Below are 21,593 nucleotides of genomic sequence, written 5' to 3'. Positions count from 1 at the left end.
CATAGGCCCGCAGCCCTCGCAGGCTAAAGGTGGGGCGGGGCGGGCTGGCACGCTGACCCGCTTACAAAATTATATGTTCTCATTTTCTAATAATCACATCATTCATCAGGTTGTTTCTTTAAGTTCCTTTTATTTTTATTATTATTATTATTATGTTTATGTATAATCATTGTATATAAGATAATGATTTTAATTTTTGAATATGGAATATCTTTTTATGAATTTTTAAGTAGATGTCTTGTAAGGTGACATGTTGCTATTGTATTTTAGCTATCATCTTCGTTATTATTTTTTTTGTCTTTGATTAGGTAAACTAATTGGAATTATTTCGATAGAAAATTAATATCAATTATTATGAAAAAAAAAATTATTTTGCTCAACACAAAAAAAAAATTCACTCATCACAAATGCGGGACAGCCCACAGGCCAACCCGCAGGGCGGGGCGGGCCAAAAAAGTGAACCCAAAATTAAATTGCGGGGCGGGCCAATGCAACCCGCACTTTGCAGACCAAAACACGGGGCATGTCAAAACAGGCTGGGTTGGCCCGCTTTGCCATCCTAATAATAGTGTTTGTTTTCAATTTAGTCTTTTTATTTATAATTTTTTTTTTAAATTTAGTCCCTCTCTTATTTCAGACCAAATTAATAATTAAATTTAACTATAAGTTATATATACATTTATATATACATATTAAATTTTAAAAAAATATATATATATCAAATCACTTTGTCTAAATATACAAATTGTTTTTGTTTTTTTACATTTTTATATTAAAAATCTCTATTTAAACTTATAATATTTTAAAATATTAAAAATATAAATATAAAATGATACTTATCATATCATATTAAGATATTTGTCACATTAAACATAAATTACGAGGTACACGATATTAAAGTCATGCATGATAACAGATAGGACGAAAGTATTAAACCTAATTTTAACGGATCATTCAATTTTAGGAGGGTAGTCAACCTCTTTTGTCCGATTCTCTCCTCTCAAAATTCGTCTTTAATTTTGGATTACCTCTTTTCTTTCCATTCTCCTCTGTCAAAATTCTGACCACTCTTTTTTTCTATGTCATTTTCTCTGTCCCACTCCTTCAATAAAAACTTTAACCTTCATTTTTTTCTGGACCAACCTCCTCCATCCTCATTCTTCTATTTTGAAACTCAACCTCTATTTCTTTTTCTTTTTTGTTGCAACCTCTCCCATCTCAAAATTCAACTCTCTTTTTTACGGTGTTAAGATTTTTATTTTATCGGAATAATATGATTTGTTTTGGGAAAATAATCTGTTGTGACAAAAAAGACAAACTCAAGTGTATGTGAGTGTAAAGGAAATTTTAATTTAAAATCCGAACACTTAAAACCCGTTTTATTCATATTAATTTATTTATATTTATTTGAATCCAAAATATCCGACTGTCCAGTACTGTTTCTTTTGGACGGGCCGGTTTCGCTTGGGTATCTTTTATGGGTCTTTCTTCCTGCACCTCCAAACTTTTCTCTACACTTCCAAACTTTTTTTAAATTCCCAAAAAATTCTTTGATCATTTAAGAAAACTCGTAGACACCACACCCCCAAGATTATGTCGACTTCCGAAAGTCAAAATATATTACCGGAAGTCGATTTTTGGAAGTCAAAATATATCACCGGAAGTCAACTTTCGGAAGTCAAAATGTATCACCGGAAGTCGACTTTCGGAAGTCAAAAATTATCACCGGAAGTCGACTTCTGGAAGTTAAAAAATATTCTCGGAAGTCGACTTCCGGAAATCAAAAAATATTCCCGGAAGTCAGAAAACATTCTCCGGAAGTTGACTTCCGTAAGTCAAAAATAAATTTTATTTTGAATATTTTTAATTTTTTTTAAAATTTATTTTTTTAACTTTTAATGATTTTTTTAATTTATTATTTTATTTATTTTTTATGTTTTCATATTTCTTAATATATATTTTTTTTGAAACATTAATATAAATATATATATAATTTTATTTTTATTTAATATACCGAAAAATAAATATAAATGTAAAAATAAGTAAAATTAAAATAATATTAAACTTTAAATAAAAAAACAAAAGAATAAAAAATTTATTCTGCTTCATTTAATATTTAAATTCATTTTAAAATAATAAAACTTCAAATTAAAAAAAGATAAAAAGAAAATATATATACAAATATAAATATATATATATATATATATATATATATATATATATATATATATATATATATTCGTTTTTTTCAAATTTAAAATTTTATTATTTATATATTATTTATCTATGTTATTTTAAATATGATTTTTTTAATTCTTTTTTATTTTAATTAAATTTTTAATAAATTATATAAAAATAAATTTAAATTTAAAAATATAAAAAAGTATATAATTGAATAAATTTTAAAAATTTGATTAAAATTAAATATTTAAATTTTCAACAAAATTAAAAAATTCAAATAAAATATAAAATACTATACACATGAAATATATAAATAAAATAATTATAATAATATCAATAAAATAAATAATATTAAAAATAATATTAAAAAATAATTTAAATTAAAATAATAAAACTTTAACTAAAAACAGAAATATATATATATATATATATATATATATATATATATATTTTTTTTTTTTTTTCATTTTTTTTAAGTTTAAAGTTTTATTATTTTAATTTAAATTATTTTTCAATTTGTTATGAAATAAAGCGAATAACATAGAGAATGACGACGACATATAATAGAGAAGACAAGAAACAAGAGATACTAGAGAATGAGAGAATAGGGAGCAACTCATCTGTGTATTATTATTGATAAGAAGAGTCCTATTTATAGATACAATATGTAATCCATAAAGGAAACAAATCAACTTAGTTAATACAAATATTTACCATAAAGAGTAATGAATCATATGAGTAAATGTATCAAATCAATGGACAATCATTAATTCATAACACTCCCCCTTGAGTGTCCATTGATAAAGAATGTGCCTAGTTAAAACCTTATTAGGAAAAACCCTTTGGGATAAAAAACCTAGTGAAGGAAAAAGAGTACAACATTCTGTATTCTTTAATACAATATTGTTCATCACATATTCTATTTCTCCCCCTCATGTAAACTTACATCATTAAGGTGACAGAGTCCGAATTTGTGAGTCATTTGCTCAAAAGTTTTTCTTGGCAAAAACTTTACAAATGGACTTGTCATATTTTCAGATGAATGAATTTTTGGATATCTATATCATCCTTTCAATTGAACAATACACTATTGTCTTCATATATGGTTGTTGATTCCATCTTTCTCGGGATAGTCACAAGTTTCTTGCACATGTTGAATTATAAACCTTAACCAAACATATTCACAACTTTCCTCATAATTTTGTATGATTAGACGATGTTGCTACTATGGTTTGTTTCATATACTTTCATGAAACCATTGTGCTACCACATGTGAACAAACATCTTGTTTGTGATCAACCATTGTGACATTGTAAGAATATGTACAATAACATGCATATCCATAACCCATTGGTCTGAATCTGAATCATTTGGATGGAATAAGCTCATATTCGTAGTACCCTTAAAGTAACGAAGTATATGTTTTACTCCAAACCATTTTCTTCTTGTAGTTGAAGAACTATATCTTGTTTAACAAATTTACAACAAATGCAATATTAGATCGAGTATAATTAGCAAGATACATTAGTGTTTCTATGACACTAAGATATGGTGCTTCTAGACCAAGAAGATCTTCATCATTTTCTTGAGGTCTAAGAAGAGTCTTTATCAACATCTAACGACCTCACAACTATTGGAGTGCATAATGGACATGACTTGTCCATTTAGAACATTTTAAGCACCTTAATTATATAAGCTTCTTGATGTATAAAAACACCTTTATTTAAATACTCAATTTCTAATTTCAAATAAGACTTTGCCCTTCAAAGATCATTCATCTCAAATTATTTCTTTGAGTAATCAATTGCCTTTGTGATCTCATTAGAAATTCCAACGACGTTTATGTCATCTACATAAACAATAATTATGGAAAATTCATTATTTGGATCTTTTCATATAAATACAAGACCAAATAGGATCATTTTTATATCCTTCTTTTAATAAGTACTCAATAAGACGGTTATGCCACACACGTCTTGATTTCTTTAATCAATAAAAGAGCATGTTCAATTTTATTGAATAACCCTCTTAAGAATTTGTCTTGTTGGGCAAATAAAATCCTTCAGGGATTTTCATATAAATATGATTCTTAAAAGAATCGTACGAATAGGTTGTAACATCATCCATTAGATGTAAATGCAAACCTTGTTGTGCAACTAGGATAATCGAATATTGCAATGTTGTTGCATCCAATACTAGTGAATATGTTTTTTCACAAATCAATACAAGGTTTTGTGAACAACCTTGAGCAACTAATTGTGCTTTGTATCTAACAATTTCATCATTCTTAATTTGATTTTTGCGCAAAAATCCATATGTACTCAACGAGTTTCATAACTTCAGGTGTGCGAACTATATGTTCAAAAACATTTCCTTTAGCAAACAAATATAATTATGCTTCTTTGCATATTTTCATTTTGGCCAATCTTTTCTTTGCCGACAATCTTCAATGATCATTGCTTATTGATCCTCATTGTCATTCATAGCATTCATCGCTATGTTATAAGTAAAAGTTTTGTCAATGTTAACTTTATTTTGGTTCCATATTATATGATTGATGACATAATTTATTGAGATCTCATCATTTTCAACCATTTCAGGTACCTGAGGTTCTTCTGGAACCGAACCATTAATTATGTCAAATGAATCTTTTTGGGATTTCAACTTTTTCGATTAGGTCATTTTGCATATTAGCTCCCTTTCTCATTCAAGAGTTTTTATCTTTGGAACCAATAGGTCTGCCACGCTTCAAACGTGTCCACATGAGTTTTTCAACCTTTTTTTTTTTCGTATCATAATAACTAATCATGTCAAACAAGGCAATCATTTTGATTTGTAAACTTCTAGTTTACCATGACATGCATTTCAATTGTACTAATAAACTTGTAGTACAAACTATAAGAGAATGTTGATAATTTCTCCAATACACTTTCTTTTTCAACTCAATCATAGAGATATAAAGATATTTCATATATTTTTCATTGTTTGTCTCAATTTAATATCCATTTAGACAAATATCATTGAAACTTAATAAGTTTCTATTCAACTTCTTGGTAGAAGTATAATAGCTCTTCTAGAGTCTTCAAATATATTTGTAGTACTATAAATAATACTAACATCGATGTCTCACATCATCAAACAAGAGAAAAATTTATTATTCTTGAGAATTGTATAAGTTGTTGCACAATCAATAAGACACATATCTTTTGGTACTAGTGCAAAATATTCGTTTTTCATATAAACGTAAATATCAATATGAGATTTTTTTTTTCAACACTCTCATAATCAATTAGGTGATCAATGCTTTCATTTGCTTTAGCAAAGAAAATAACAATATCAAGATGAGTAGCATCCATATGGCCATAATCAGAATCACCATCTTCATAAGCAAAGTGTGTTTCTATGTTCTTCTCATTATTTGTAAGATGCTCTGGTGTACAATAAGTACAACTCAAATGGCCTTTACCATCGTAATGATAATATATACCTTCATCTTTTTGTCAATATTTTCACATTTTCCTTTTCCTTTTTTTCACATTATCGTGCCACTTCTGGTGACAAAATGTGTATTTGAAATTATCTTTATAACCATGTCCAAAATCAAGATCATGATCACGATCATAAAAATATAAATCAAATGTTGTTGCATTCACTTCTGGGAATGGAGCAGAACCAATTTGGACATGTTTCATGATTTTCTTGAGGTCAAAAGCTCATTGCTTTGTTCAGCCATACAAAGGCATGAAATAAATTCATAATATTTATTGCTGCATTCACTTCTGGGAATGGAGCAGATTAGGCGGATCTCATGATTTTTCATCAAAAGCTTTATTGCTTTGTCCAGCCAGCCATACATAGGCATGAAATAAATTCATAATATATAATATTTGTGAAATCTCTTTTCACAATATTTTTGTCGCATGAGCAAATTAATTGCTTAGATGCTTTATTTCTTTATTCAATGGTATCCCAATATCAATTGCATATAAATGTATTTCAACATTTAAAATTCCAATATAAGGAATTATTCCTTGTAATATCAAGAGTCACAAATCCAAATTTTGCAACTTTTCGCGTGTTTAGAACTAGCATATAACATAATAATATTAGTAATAATAATAATCACCGTCATAATAAAAATAAAAATAATAAGACGAAGATGAAAATTGATAAAGTTAAATAATTCTTATCACAAGAGGAAGAATATAAGGTAAAATTATAATTTGAGAAAGGATTAGAAAGAGCCTGGATTGAGACACGCATAACACTGTCGTTATAGAGAAAAAGCTTCCACTAGTCCTCAATTGGTTGGAGCATCGTGCTGATAACGTGTTATGAAATAAAGCGAATAACATAGAGAATGACGACGACATATAATAGAGAAGACAAGAAACAAGAGATAATAGAGAATGAGAGAATAGGGAGCAACTCATCTGTGTATTATTATTGATAAGAAGAGTCCTATTTATAGATACAATATGTAATCCATAAAGGAAACAAATCAACTTAGTTAATACAAATATTTACCATAAAGAGTAATGAATCATATGAGTAAATGTATCAAATCAATGGACAATCATTAATTCATAACACAATTTTATTTTTCAACTTTTTATTTAGTATTTTTATTACTTATTTTTTTTTATTTTTTAAAGTAATTTTTTTTTAAATTTATATGTTTTATGATTTTTAATACGTGTTTTAAAAAATAAAATAAAATAAAAGTTAGAAAAAATAAATTTTAAAAAGAATTAAAAATATTTAAAATTGACTTAATTTTTTATTTTCGGGAGTCGACTTCCGGTAATGTTTTTTGATTTTCGGAAGTCGACTTCTAGTAATGATTTTTGACTTCCGAAAGTCGACTTCCGGTGATATATTTTGACTTCCGGAAGTCGACTTCCGGGGATATATTTTGACTTCCAGAAGTCATATATTTTGACTTCCGGAAGTCGACATCCGAAAGTATTTTTGGGGGTGTGATGTCCGTGAGTTTCTTTAAATGGTCAAAGGGTATTTTAAAAATTTAAAGAAATTTTGGAGGTGCAGAAGAAATGCTTGGAGGTGTAGGAAGAAAGACCATCTTTTCTTCTCAGCTAGGAGAATAACTACAACTTACACCGCTAAAAAAATATATATTTTCTGTTAATTTTTTTGAATTGTTTTTCGTAAAATATACGCTGTGAAAAATAATTTACAAAAATTTAATATCAATTTTTTTTTAAAATATTTTGTATAAAATAATTTTAACAGAAAATTTTGTAAAAACTATTTATGAATTTTATAATTTTGTAAAAGATAGTTATTTATGCAAAAATTATCTACCAATTAAAATTTTTTAACAAATTTATAAGAAAAATATCATGAAAGATGAAACTGTTTAGTAATATTTATATATTAAAACTCTTTTACAAAATCAAAAATAAGACATTTTAATCATGGTAAAAACTCTTTTTCTTACATCACTTACAAAGTGCTATACCATGCAAAAATTATCCTAGCACTTACTTGGAATTCTTTTACTATGATTTCTTTTTTATTGTTGTTGGTAATGAGAAATATATATTGATTATTGAATTATAATGTATACCTAACCTGTATGTAGTAAATATGGGATTTTGATACGGTGCATGAGGTTAAATAGCCACTCAAGGAAAGAAAAACAAATCCTATCATATTTGCACTAGGATTATGATTTGAAAATAATAAAATTAAAATCAAACTCCTATATGGTATTTCACAACTAAAAAAGACATTGTTTATATGTGACCAAATTAATTTATAAAAGAGTCATGATGGAGTAAATAACATGTAGAAAAATATCGAAGTATGTAATAGATATAATTTTCCAAACTTACAAGAATCCACGAGGAACTACAATAGTAAAAAATGGTAACAATAATCTCAAAAGAACACACCAATATTTTTAACCTGAAGAAAATCTTCTCAATATGACAAATAAAAATCCACAGGCATAGGTCAGTCGATCAAGCTTCACTAAGATCAAGCTTCTACCTTAATAGTTGATGCAATTGAACTAGTTAAACTTCCCTCGATTCCTGCATACTTAGAAGTCTTAGGGAATCAAGTGCTTCATGGAGTAAATTATTAGCTACTGATTACATGGTGTGCTTTCTCTAGTGTTCGCTCAGCATGATCATATCGATCACCGCTTTATAGGTGCTTGACGAAATGTCTAAACAAATTCCTTCATTTTGTTTTTTCTGTTTTACGCGTCTTCCCTCTTCTATATCTATTTATACCTACCTACTTCCCTTCTTTAAACACATATAGTAATACAACATTCTCACTTCTTGAATTGTTATCTCTTCTTTTCTCTGGTTTACTCTGTGATCATCAAGTTCCATCCTTCGGTGCCTTTCTGCCACAATCTCTCTTTGGTTGCTTCTATGTCCAAAATCACGAATGGTAACAAACGTGTTATGGTATCAGAGCTCTTCCTTTGAACAGCTCTGCTACGTAACTTTGGTTTCTTACCTCGCTTCCTTTTTCTTTTCTTGTTCTTCTTCCATTTCTTGTTTCTTTTTCTCTCTTCTATACTATCATGACTAACCAAGCTGCCAAACCAAGCTATCTAACTCTCCATCTAATTGAATGGTCACTCCATAGAAGCTTGTTACAAGAAACATGGCTTTCCCTTGGTCATAGATTCAATACCAATAAGACCTCCCAAGTTAACAATCCCAATTCTCAAGAAGCTGTATCCACAAACAAAGATAAAGGTCCACCTTTTGATGTTCTTGACATAAAGCTCACTACCTAACAATATCAAATTCTTGGAAATCTTTTCAAGAATAATACTGATAATGGCTCACAACCCACTACAAATCTTGTCGGGTCCACCGTTTTGCAAACCTATTCGCCAAGTAATATCTCTCCTTTTCAATCCCTTTAGCTTGTGGACTCTGGTGCCACCGATAATATCTTCACCTCATTAACCTATTTCTCATCTTATCATATCATTAACCCCATTTGTATTGATCTCCCCAATGGTAACCATGTTTTTGCTATATATGTTGGCACTGTATATTTCACTCCAAATTTCTTTCTTGAAAATGTTCTCTATATTCCTTATTTCATATTCAATATTATTTCCATTTCTAAACTTACATTTTCTCTTCATTGTGAACTAACTTTTTCATCTTCTAGTTACATAATATAGGATGTAAGATCGAAAGAGAAGATTGGTTTAGTTAAGACTAAGGATGGCTTGTATATACATACATCTTAGACCAATTTAAATTGTAATTTTTCATCTTCCAATTATAATGTTGAAAACATTGTTCTTTGGCACTCAGGACTGGGACATCCTTCCCACAACATTATGAAAATTCTGCAATCCAAATATTCCTATATTCATCCTAATCATAATCATCTATGTGATATTTGTCATATTGTGAAACAAAGAAAACTCCCCTTTTCCGCCAGCACATCCCGTACCAGTAAAATTCTAGAGTTATTGCATATTGACATTGGGGCCCTTGTGCCATTCTTTCTATGCGTGGTTTTTGATACTTCACCACCATTGTAGATGACTTCTCACACTTTACTTGGATTCTTCCCATGTCTAATAAATCCATGGTCAAAAAGCTTTTACCTGACTTTGTTTCATATGTTGAAAACCAATTCGAGAGTCACGTTAAAACCATTCACTATGATAATGGTGCTGAATTCACTTTAACAGATTTTTTCACTTCTAAGGGCATTGTCCATCAAACTTCGTGTGGTGAAACACCCCAAAAAAACTATACAGTTGAGCATAAACATCAACACTTGCTTAATATAACTTGTTCTTTACTCTTTCAAGCTAACTTGTTAGGCATTCTTTGGAACATGCCACTCATCTCATTAACAATATGTCAACACCTTTATTAAATGGCTCCTCCTCTTATGAAAAACTCTATGGCAAATTATGTGATTTTTCCCATCTTTGGGATTTTGGATGCCTCTATTATACTAACAGTTTGTAGGCTCATATAACCAAGCTAGATCAACGAGCTATTGTTGGCGTTCTTCACAGGTTCCAATCTTACACCAAGGGTTATCTCAATTTGAACCTCACCAATCACAAAATCCAGGTTCTCGTCATATTACCTTTCATGAGAAATATTTTCCCAATCAATCTTCAAAATCTTCTGAACCTAGTTCTCTTTCCTTACCCATCCCTCCCCATTATTGTCACACTACTGATGATATTTTTTATTCCCCCTCCACTAATATTACACCCACTCATGGCCCCATTACCATTAACTAGGATCTCACATTTTCTCCTAATATTATGTGCCTCCCTTTACCTTTTTCTGATCCCACCGCTTCTAATGTTGACGGCTCTACAGGTCAAACCATATCACCACCTCTTATCGTTAATCCTCAAAAATCAACTATTACATATACTCCTCTTCGACGTTCTCTCAGACCAAGAAAGTTTCCTTCACATCTTCAAGACTTCCGTGTCAACACAACAATGAAGCATCCTATCAACAATTATATCTTATACAGTAAAATCTCTACTTCTTTTAAAAGTGTTATACTTTTAATTTCTTCTCACACTCAACATTGCACCTGCTCAGAAGCATCCCAATCCCTCGAATTGACTAAAGCTATGCATATTGAATTAGATGCCTTGCTAAAAACCAAACGTGGGTTCTTACAAAGCTTCCTCCCAATAAGAAGGATATTTCTTGCAGATGGATTTATAAGATTAAACACAAATATGATGGCACCATCGAATGTTTCAAAGCACGCCTTGTTACCAAAGGTTACACTTAACTCAAAGGGCTCGACATCCTTGACACATTTGCACCAGTGGCCAAACTTATTACACTTTGTTTACTTCTTACTGTTGCATCCTCCCAAAACTGGTTCATCAAGCAACTAGATGTTAACAACGTCTTCCTACATAAGGACCTTCTTGAAAAAGTTTATATGAAATCCCCTCCAAGCCTTATACTCCCTTCATCCAAACACATGTGTAAACTCCAACGCTCCTTATATGGTTTAAAATAAGTAAGACGCCCATGGTATGTCAAACTATCCAATTTTCTTATTCCAAAAAATTTTCAATGTTCCATTGTTGACCACTCTTTATTTTGCAAACATGAACCCACCTTCACTACTATCATCCTCATATATGTCAATGGTATCATCATAAATGGTCCCAACATGATGGACATTAATCACATTACAATTTGCTCAACAATACTTTCAATATAAAAACTTTGGGAGACATTATATACTTCCTTGTCTTGGAGATTGCTCGTAACTCCACTAGTCTCCACATATGCCAACGAAAATACACTCTTGACCTTCTTTGTGATATAGGAATGATCAATTGCTCACCTGTCCATACTCCTATGACTCCTACTTCTACATCATCCATCTCCCTTGAACCGCTAAATGATGTTGATGACACTTTTTACTGTCGATTAATTGGCTGTCTCATCTACCTATCTAACACACGTCCTGATATATCCTTCTCGGTCAATCACCTAAGTCAATTTGTCTCCACACCAACCATCATCCATCAATAACCTGCCTATCACATTATACTCTACCTAAAATGCACTTCGGGTAATCTCCTCCTTCTTTTGCGCCATAACATTCCTCAACTCAAAGCCTACAATAACTTTGATTGGGCCTCCTATTCCACCACACACAAATCTGTCATGGGATTCTTTATCTACTTTGGCCATACACTTGTCTGATGGAAGTCTAAGAAACAATAAACAATCTCCCACAGCTCTTCAGAGGCCGAGTATCGTGCTTTAACTGCTACAACCTGTGAAATACAATGGCTCACCTACATTCTATGCGATTTATGCTTTTCTGATAAGCAACATGCCATTATCTACTACAACAATCAATCTATGATTCAAATAGCTTCGAATAAGGTCTTCCACGAGCGCACTAAATACATAGATATAGATTGTCACATTGTCTGTGAGAAGATGAACAATGACTTAATCAAGTTGCTCCCCATTTCTTCTTTTCTTCAAGTTGTTGATCTCTTCACCAAGCCTCTTGCTCTCCCATCTTCAAGATTCTCTATTGTAAGTTGAGAATGAAAAACATATATTCCCAACTTGAGGGGGCTTGATAACATAGTGTGCTTTCTCTGGTCTTTGCTCAATGTGATCATATCGCTCTATAGGTGCTTGACGAAATGTCTGAACAAATTCCTTCTTTTTGCTTTTTCTGTTTTATGCGTCTTCTCTCTTTTATATCTATATATACATACATGCTTCCCTTTTGTAAACACATACAATAATATAATATTCTTACTTTTTGAATTGTCATTTCTTCTTTTCTCTTGTTTACTCTATGATCATCACGTTTCATCCTTCGGTGCCTTTCTGCCAGGATCTCTTTCTGGTTGCTTTTTTGTCTAAAATCAAGAATGGTAAAAACATGTTAGCTAATACTGGAATCCTTGAAGCCACTGGCAAAAACTTTTGTGTTAACATACATTCATCATTTAGATTTTGATTTGAATATTACATTAAGCAACCTTGTTTTTCTTTTGAAGATTTTTCTTTAGTTAAGTAACTATTAATTGTCTATGTATGATTATTGACTTCATGTTTCTTAAACCACATATTAGGTTGCATCTCAACAAGGCATCTGCTTGGCCCAAGGTTTTAATCGGATGGAAGAGCGTGAGGAAAATCCAGAGGATCCCTTCAAGTTCAAAGGAGTCATGGCTTCAAACATTTTAGGTAACATGATCATATTAGTTTAATAACTTTAGTTTTATGGGGTCTGTCCCTTGAGATGATAATGAAATGATTAATATGATTCAAGATTTTTCATTGGTTGGTCCATGGTTGTGGTATTCCAATGTAGGTAGTGAGGTTTCCTTCTAAATATTATATTATATTCTTAAAAATGAAAACTTAACAGACCCATAATGCATTATGATTATAAAGTTAATAAAGCTTCTCCAACTTTGCATGTATAATAATACTATCTTTTAGAATTATTTTTTATTTCTTTTAATATAACTGTCTTTCTATTAGTACTCTTATTATTTTTATAGATCTCTTTTATCATGCTCTTTTAAATAGGAGATGGATGCAAGTTTTCTTTATCCACAATTTGCCCATGGTTTAAGATCAAAATTAGTTGGAGGGAAGCAAGGCCCTACTTACCCAAGCTTTCCCATCTCAACCACTCATGTATTAGGCCAAATAGATGCTGAAAATTTTTTTATGGCTCTACTTTGTGGTTCACCATTCTCGTTACAATATGATTTTTAGAATATCTGAACACAAGCTTGGCATGTCATCTAGTGATTCTACTAATGCCATTGGAAATTATGTTGTTGATTTTATGGAAAGTGGAACCCTCTAGATTCTGGTGTGGGGTTCATAACAAAAGATTTGATTAACTGTAACTTGCAAAGTTGGGTGAATAATTTTCCTGCAAAGATAGCGTACTAGATGTAAGATCATGAGCATCAGAAGGAACTCATACACCAACAAAAAGAGTATATGAAATTGTCAACACCCAATTTCGTCCGGGTAAATGCATTTGTTTTGTTAAAACAATAATAATAATAAAATAATAATAATAAATAATAAAATAAAATAAAAAAATATGTTTTGATTGATGGTAGGTTTTTTTAACTTTAATTCTATATGAAAAAAAAAGAAAAAAGAAAAGAAGAAAATGTAAGGCCCATTTTTTTTTCTTTGTTTGTTTCCGCCCTTGTAATTGGGCCTAAGGCCGGCCCAATATACATGCCCTTAGGTCTGCCCTAAAACCTAAGGGGTACCCTACCATTTTCAGAGAACTCTGCCCTTGTCCTTGCTTGGAGCTGCAGCCGCCACCCCTTCTGCTAGGGTTAGGTTTTTCGTCATCTTCAAACTAGCTCGAAGTTGTGCTCTACTCCATGTAAGTTCTGTGCTAGCCTCTTCCTCCTCCATTGTTTCTTTCTTTCATTTCACAGCTGGGGTCCCAAGTAACCCATATTGTGCTTCTGTTTCGCTGCCTTTTTAGTTCCTCGTTCGCTCCGTGAGTTGTTGAGCTCGTGCGTTCGGTACCGAGGGCGTGTTGGGTCGTTTGCTAACTTATCCCAAGTACGGAAAGTTAGGGTTCTAGCTTCGAGTCTTTTCTTTTGAGCTGTTTATGCATTATGTGTTAATTGTACGGTTGGATCTGTCGTTTGGATGTATAAGAGTGCTTTGCATGTGTTGTTTGGTGAAGGACTTGGCTGTTACAGTGAAGAACAGTGGCGAGACCTGTAAATCTCGCCCAAGCGAGTCAATCTCGCCTAGGCGAGATGAAACAGGGAGGCCTCTGCACGAAAAGTCGCCCAGGCGGCTCGCTCAACTTTTGAGCGAGCAGGCAACTCGCCCAGGCGAGAGGGATCTCGCTTAAGCGAGATCCCGCGTTGATCATGCCCCCATTTTTTTGTGCTCTCGCCTAGGCGAGGGGGAGACTCGCCTGAGCGAGGCCCCTCAGCCTGAGCGAGATTCTGGGCGAGACAGTGCTGCATTTTGGTTATTTAATGCTTTCCGAGTGATCCATGTTGGTTGGGTATGATTGTGTGATGATGGATATGTATATAATGGAGTATGAAATATATGTTTGGCATGATTCATGAATTGTGGATGAGTGAGTTGGTATGAGACTTAGCATGTGAAATGAATGGGTGGTTTGAAATTAAAGGAACATGGTGTTGTCATGAGATGAGACCCTAGACTCATTGGGGTGGTATTGATCAGAGGTATGGATTTGAGAGGTGATGCATATGAGGACTTAATTTCAAGGGTTGATATGGAATTGAAAAACGTAATTTAATATTCTCTTAATTGCTGATTTATGAATGTTGGTCCGTGTCAGCGTGTAATTCCTTGGGGTCTCTAGGTGAGACCTCCGGGGTCGCGCTTCAGTGGTCGGGACGTAATTCCATGGCCCCTGCTAGTGGGTGTTCATGGTGGTGCCCCATCTGTATAACTAGGTAAGGATTCAAGGTAAGGTTGCATCCTGACGCTCCGAGGAGCCAGTTAGTCTCACTTAGAGCGGACTGACTCTTGTGGTGGGAGTAGCAGGAGGCCTGAAACTCATTAAGGGCTAACCTTGTGGTGGGAGAGATTTTTGATTCATTGTAACACTGATATCACATAGCTCAGGATCGAGCAGCTCAGGGTCGAGCAGGGGTATCCACCACAAGTGCAAGCATCCGCTGAATCCGACCGAGTTATACGTATCCGGATGAGTCGAGTCGAGTCGTAGTGTATTGAATGAAGAGTCATAACATGTCTGGTTGCTATGTGGATGAGATGATGGAAATATACTTGATTGCATGTTGAATATGTTGATTGGCTCTAGCTTACCCGTTTCGTTACATGTTTGTGATGTATGTGGCTGTTCTTTCTTGCAATGATCATCAACCTGGTTGATGGGAGCAGATGGGCGAGGTTCTCGTGGTCGGCAAGGGAACGATGATCCAGCAGCTTAGCCACCTGGGCTAGACCTCACGCTTCTTTCTTTCATGTTTTCTTTAGGGCTATGGCCCCTGTACTCGTTGTCTTGGGATTGTAAAACTCTTAAGTACACAGTTATCCTGCTTTTGTTGGCATCGTGGTGTGCCTGGCCTTGTAGGGGTGACGTTATGAACCCCAGGACTGCGTTGTTGATTTATCTATGTGTGACGTGTCCTTTAATTTTTCGTATTAAATTAAATGGGACGTTACAGAAAAAAGCCAAGAGAAGGAGAATCTAATTATCACACTCTTTTCATAAGCCCAAATGTTTTGTACATATTTTCACCCCGTTGTTTGCTATTTACACTCTTCACATGACATGTCAGAAAAGGACGTTTCATAATTTTTTTTTTAGAGAAGGATATAATATTAGGAGCAATACTTTTATAATAATTTGAATAAATATCTTGCATTTACGCTTATATGATGTGTCTCATTGATTTGTCAGTCAGAAAAGATATTATTTTAAAAAATTTAGAAGCAAATATTCCCGATAATAATGCTTTTAGATAATGGTACAATTTTAATTGTTAAAAGAAAATATTCCTAGTAATAATTAGAATTAATTGTATGAATAATATGTTATGATTTGATCACGATCTTTATGTGACGGAAAATATGATTCTAGTAATTACAGACAATATTTCTTTAATAATTATAATCAATACCATGGATATTATGCGACTATTTAATTTCTATAATATATTTCATCAGGACCAATTCCTTCCTCATATATTTTATTATAATTAAAGACTAGGATTTCAGCAGTACCCAAGGTAATGTTTTTCATGATTCTCTTATAACATCAAATATATGACCGTTTGGATTGTTACATGATTAAATGTGTTCGGGATTCTCATGTTGATAATTTTGGGTTTCTCATTGATGCGCTCAACATTTCTCTTATCCTTTATTTTTATCTTGGTAATTAAAAAGGTGTTTTTTCCGTAGGCGTTAATTCTCTAAAAAAAATAATAAATAAATAAAGTAAAAAATTATATTTTCTTTTATATAACTTTTGAATGTCATGTCAAGTCTCGGACTTGCTTGATAATCAAGACACCCATTTGTAGGCTTTTAATTCTTTTTTTTAATTAATAATAATAATAAAAATAATAAAAATAAAAAATTATAAAATCATTTTTAAATGTTATGTCAAATCTTGAATTTGCTTGATAACTAAATATTTTATCATGTAGAATCTCGAGTTCTCTTAATATTAATATATATATATATATATATATATATATATATATATATAATTTAAAATTTAGAAAAACAAAATAATAATATCAAACAACAAAATTTTTACAAACAACTATGTTATCCCTGATTTTCCAAATGGAAATACGTAGGAGCAAGGTATAATCCTTGTCGGGCCAACAAAAATAAAAAATTAATTTTCTTTTTAATCTTTATTATTTTTATGTGTTTTTATTTTGTTTGATTTTTGGGGAACAACAAATATTTTAAACATCAAATTTATCTTGCATACTTAATTAAAGAGGGAATCGTCTTAAGACGGGTGTTGTGGGGTGCTAATACCTTCTCCACACGTAACTGACTCCCGAATCCAAATTAGGTTTCGAAGACCATTCTTTTTAAGGTTTTTCTATAGTTTTTCATAATAAACTATGGTGGCGACTCCTCTGTTTCATTTTAAATTATTTTCGTCGTCCCGCCGTGGTCTCGGTTGTGACAAAACTTATGCTTAGATCAACTAGAAGAGCAATTTAAAACTTGTATATGTATTTAAAACTAATTTCATTTTTATGCATTACAGTATATTATAAATTAGAGTTTATTGTTACTTAGTAATTAAATATGTAGCATTTTTAAGCAAGTAAAAAACGGAATATATGTAAGCTTACTTAGCCGCCGATTTAATCACCGATTCAGCCATCGATTTCGTCCCCCATTTAGACACCTATAATATTTTAATTAAATTAAACAATGTATCTATTTGCAACTAAAACCAGGTTTATTAAATTAATATTCATTTCTATAAGCGATGGAATTAGCAACTGAATTTTTAGTTGTAAAATTAGTCTCCAGTACTTCGATGTGACCAAAATTTTAGTACCGATTAGCCACTGTAATGTCAGTGACTATTTAGCCACCAATTTTGAAATCGATGACTAATTATCTTGCAATTAGTGTTTTCGTCACTTTTTAGTTTCAGTGGCTAATTTGATAACTAAGTGTTTGCAACCGATTTTACCTATTTAACCACCAATTTCGTTAATAATTAAAATGCTTTTTTCTGGTAGTGGTTAGAGGTGTGGCCATAGACAATATGGTTAGTGACTGTCGTATTATAGAAACTATATTTATGTTTTTTGAAGGAAATATGTTCCCATGCAAAATTGCTTATTACCCTATGTTTTGTTTGAATATTTGAATGTGTTAAGTATTGGATGGTTTTATATCAAATGTAAAGGTTAGGGATATTTTTATATCAAATATACATGTCTTAACTATGAAATATGTGGATGTAATTACAAGGACATTGTACATATTTCTTACACACACTTTGCCCATAAGTATATATTTATTTATTTTTTTCATTTGGTTAACTGATTACTTTTCTTTTCAACCCATGTGGTGTTTATTAAAAATATTTATATGGTTGAACATGAAAAACAGAACATACATAAAAATGCACCCATAATTTTGCAATGAAAATGAAAAAATCACATTATGTAATACACATACATCATACAAAAATATTTCCTGAAACAATCAGCAATCAAGAACGGCAAATTACCGATAAATGTAAACGAATGTGTCCAACATTGACACATAAATGAAACTTTAACAAACAAAGGAATGCAAGATTTGATGAGGAAATGCATGCACATTATGCATTACCACATACAGTTGAAACCAAAGAACTGAACTCAATTCACTCTGCTGCACACTTTTCTGATCTGACCCTGCGTGCCGGTGAGTGGACTAAGGTTGCTCATCTTGAGCATGGCGTTAGCAAAATCGAATTTAAAGAGTGACGGGAAAGTGCTGTAAGTTGTGACCTGGATGGCCGTGGAACCGCCACTGAAGAGTTGTTGATCGGAGTGGAAAAGACCCTTTTTTTTTATCAAATTTGTATAGTAAGCACCGTCGAAAAAGTCTTTAGTGGAGATGTCTATGGGAGACAAGTTGCTATCACCACCAACCTTGGGGCAATTAGCTCTCATTAGGTTTGCATAAGTTGTGTCTATATCGCTCTCGTTATAAATCCTTGATCGGAAGAGTAAACATCTGGCACTGCCTATAGTGTGAGCACCTGGTCATCACCAACAAGTTTAACTACTTCAACATATATGAAAGCAATGTTCATGGTGTTCAAATCTTGAAAGAAGAAAGAAAAATGATCTATATGGTGTGAAAGAAAGACAAATCATAAAGAGGTGTTTGATATATAAGAGTGTTCTGCTGGATTTTTTATGTGTTGTTATTCTTTTGTGCTTCTAAATATATACCGATAGATGCAGAATGATGCAGTGATGTGTATGTACCTGATAAAGCCACCATTTCATTTTTTGTGAATTGCTTATTTTGGAAAGCAGCGATAAGACCATTAAGATTGAGAAAGGGAGATGGAAGATCAGAGTTTGCTCCACTTAAACTTGCAGTGGTTGAGTCTCTTCTTCCCAAGCCAATAGGCCATCCAAGTCCACCAAGCTGAACATTTTTTCTCACTCATCAGTTTTTCATATGTATAAATGCATTCATGGAAGTTTTGTTCTAATATTTTGGTGATATAATTAGCCATTTCTAAAGGGAATACTTACAGCAACAACAGAATCTCTTGCAGCAACTGCTAAGATGTCAGCACAAGAGACAACACCGGGGCACTGACGCTCTAGTTCGGCTTTTATGTTCTCTACGACATCAAAACCCCTTAGAGAATTCAGGTTGGGTAAGGCACCTTGTTCGCCCTTGAAAGTTGCTGTGTCCGCTAACAAAACCGATGCATCACATCCCTTCAAAATGCAACCTAATCTTAGAACATGTTTCATTATATTATAATAACGAAATTTGCCATAATAATGGCGTGCTACCATTATCGTACTCCTTTCGATTTTCGATTTCTATGTTCAATATCTCTAAATTGATGAATGTATTAAATATTATTAAAAAGTAATTCAACCTCTCCATTTTGTATTCAATTAGTGAGATTAAGTTTAATTTTAAACCCATTACATCAATACACATAATACTATTAAATTATTTTATTTAACAAAAATGTGCCACGTCCTTCCCTGACACTGTCACCCAATTATTAATTAACGGCTAGTATGGTTATGTAGCTAACACGAGAATGTGTAGAGCACGTTATGGAATTGACATTTTAATAAAAGTTTCAGCAGCATTAGAGTATAAAATATAATAAATAATAATAATAATAATAATCATATTTAAAAACTATTTTAAGAAACCAAGAACATAAGATATCAACTATGTTTATGCTAACACACTAAAACCTTTAGTATATTTAAGTGTGTGAAGCAAATACATTCAATGCTATATTCAAATGAAAGAAGAAAAGAACATATTTAAAAGGATTGAAGTCATCAGAGAGTCCATTAAAATATTTTACTAAATAGCTATGTCACACAAGTAAATTGTTAGTCACATAATTGGACGACAAATGATAAAGTAAACTATTCATTATTCAACTAAGAGGTTGAGGAATTTTTCTTATTATAAGCTTTAAAACATACAATTAACTAATATCGTAAAATGACCTAATGGGGAATTATTAGTCTAATCAATTAGTGTGGATCGTTGTGTATATATCCTAGGTGGGAGGAACATATATTTCACTTGTTAAACAATGTTGAAGCTCTTGCATGCAGGTAAAATTTGAAACATATAAAAAGATTAATGACAGACTTACTTGGACAAAGCAATCATGGAAATGAAGACGGAGCAAGGAAGCACCCATGCGAGGCTCATTCGCCACAGCATAGGTTACGTGTTTCTTAATGATGTCAAGGGCTTGGGGACACTTGAAAGCATAAAAAAAGGGGTTTAGCAGAAAATTAGATGAAGTGCCAGAACTAGTTGTTGATGATGATGAAGGTGTTGAATATGCAGAAGCTGAAACTATACCAACAAGACATAAGACCAAACAGATTTTGACCCTTTGTTGAGAACTTCCAGCCATGTTTGCAGGAATTATTCTCAACGTAGAGTGAGGAGAGTAGAGGGGTTTGTGATTCGTGTTTGGTTTGGGGCATGATGAAATGTGTTGTATATTTATACAACATACTTATGTTTTTATTAAAGTAATGTGAATGTTGTGGACATCCATGATATCTAATTGTTTAGATTAAATTAAGGTTTCGTGCTATGGAATTAGCTGTATTGTGCTAAACAAGTTGACTTCTTGATGGTTTGCAGATCTTATGGCGGATTTAGTTGCAGGCTCCTGTGCTAATTAGCCACGCGAAAGTCTAACCAATTGATAATTTAGGTTTAGGAAAAGCAAAATTGTTCATCCCTTTCGCTGGCAATTATATATACGTGTATCCTTCTTTTAACTTGAAATTGATATACATCAAAGTCTTTGATGTTATTGGGAGAAAATGGAAAGTTATACGATGGTTTGGTACATTCACTCTGTCATTGGATGCATTTCAGTTCCATAATTTGAACATTAAAAATTCACCTTGTGTGTCACTTTATTTTTATATTATTTTAATACAAATGTAAAGAATCGGCCTAAAGCTTTTTAACAAAAAAAAAACATATATAAGTTAAGATTTTCCAACATTTTCCAAAACATATATCACCAAAACATTTTCCAACATATTGAGGAAAAGTTAAGATGCTGATATACATATATAAGTTTGTCTATATAATTTTTTTTTTGTATTTGTTATTGGGAACTGAGTT

General features: G+C 32.1%; 1 protein-coding gene and 1 long non-coding RNA gene across 2 annotated transcripts; one reads left to right on the top strand and one right to left on the bottom strand.

The window, feature by feature from the left end:
• The first annotated feature begins 12,258 nt into the window (after window positions 1-12,258).
• On the top strand, window positions 12,259-13,588 carry LOC114166667 (uncharacterized). The gene is made up of 2 exons (XR_014985284.1): window positions 12,259-12,601; window positions 12,803-13,588. It is a non-coding gene; the product is annotated as an uncharacterized LOC114166667 (long non-coding RNA).
• Window positions 13,589-18,360: 4,772 nt separating this feature from the next.
• On the bottom strand, window positions 18,361-20,948 carry LOC114167299 (cationic peroxidase 1-like). The gene is made up of 4 exons (XM_028052354.2): window positions 20,593-20,948; window positions 19,484-19,675; window positions 19,208-19,373; window positions 18,361-18,975 (listed from the first exon to the last, which is right to left on the bottom strand). The coding sequence occupies exons 1-4, from the start codon at window positions 20,860-20,862 to the stop codon at window positions 18,590-18,592; spliced, it is 1,014 nt and encodes a 337-aa protein (XP_027908155.2). The 5' UTR covers window positions 20,863-20,948; the 3' UTR covers window positions 18,361-18,589.
• Window positions 20,949-21,593: the final 645 nt, after the last annotated feature.

This window comes from Vigna unguiculata, chromosome 10 (assembly GCF_037176805.1).
Source record: "Vigna unguiculata cultivar grain cowpea cultivar isolate G323 ecotype 2 chromosome 10, ASM3717680v1, whole genome shotgun sequence".
Classification (NCBI taxonomy): Eukaryota; Viridiplantae; Streptophyta; class Magnoliopsida; order Fabales; family Fabaceae; genus Vigna; species Vigna unguiculata.
Note: the sequence above shows the minus strand (reverse complement) of the source record. Positions and strands in the feature narration are given on the sequence as shown.

Excerpts from the sequence above, each read along its gene's own strand:
- LOC114167299 (XM_028052354.2), bottom strand. The coding sequence starts at position 20,862 with ATGGCTGGAAGTTCTCAACAAAGGGTCAAAATCTGTTTGGTCTTATGT. Across the intron at positions 19,676-20,592 it reads TCCATGATTGCTTTGTCCAA|GGATGTGATGCATCGGTTTT; the intron begins GTAAGTCTGTCA and ends TGCATTTTGAAG. Across the intron at positions 18,976-19,207 it reads TGAAATGGTGGCTTTATCAG|GTGCTCACACTATAGGCAGT; the intron begins GTACATACACAT and ends GGTGATGACCAG.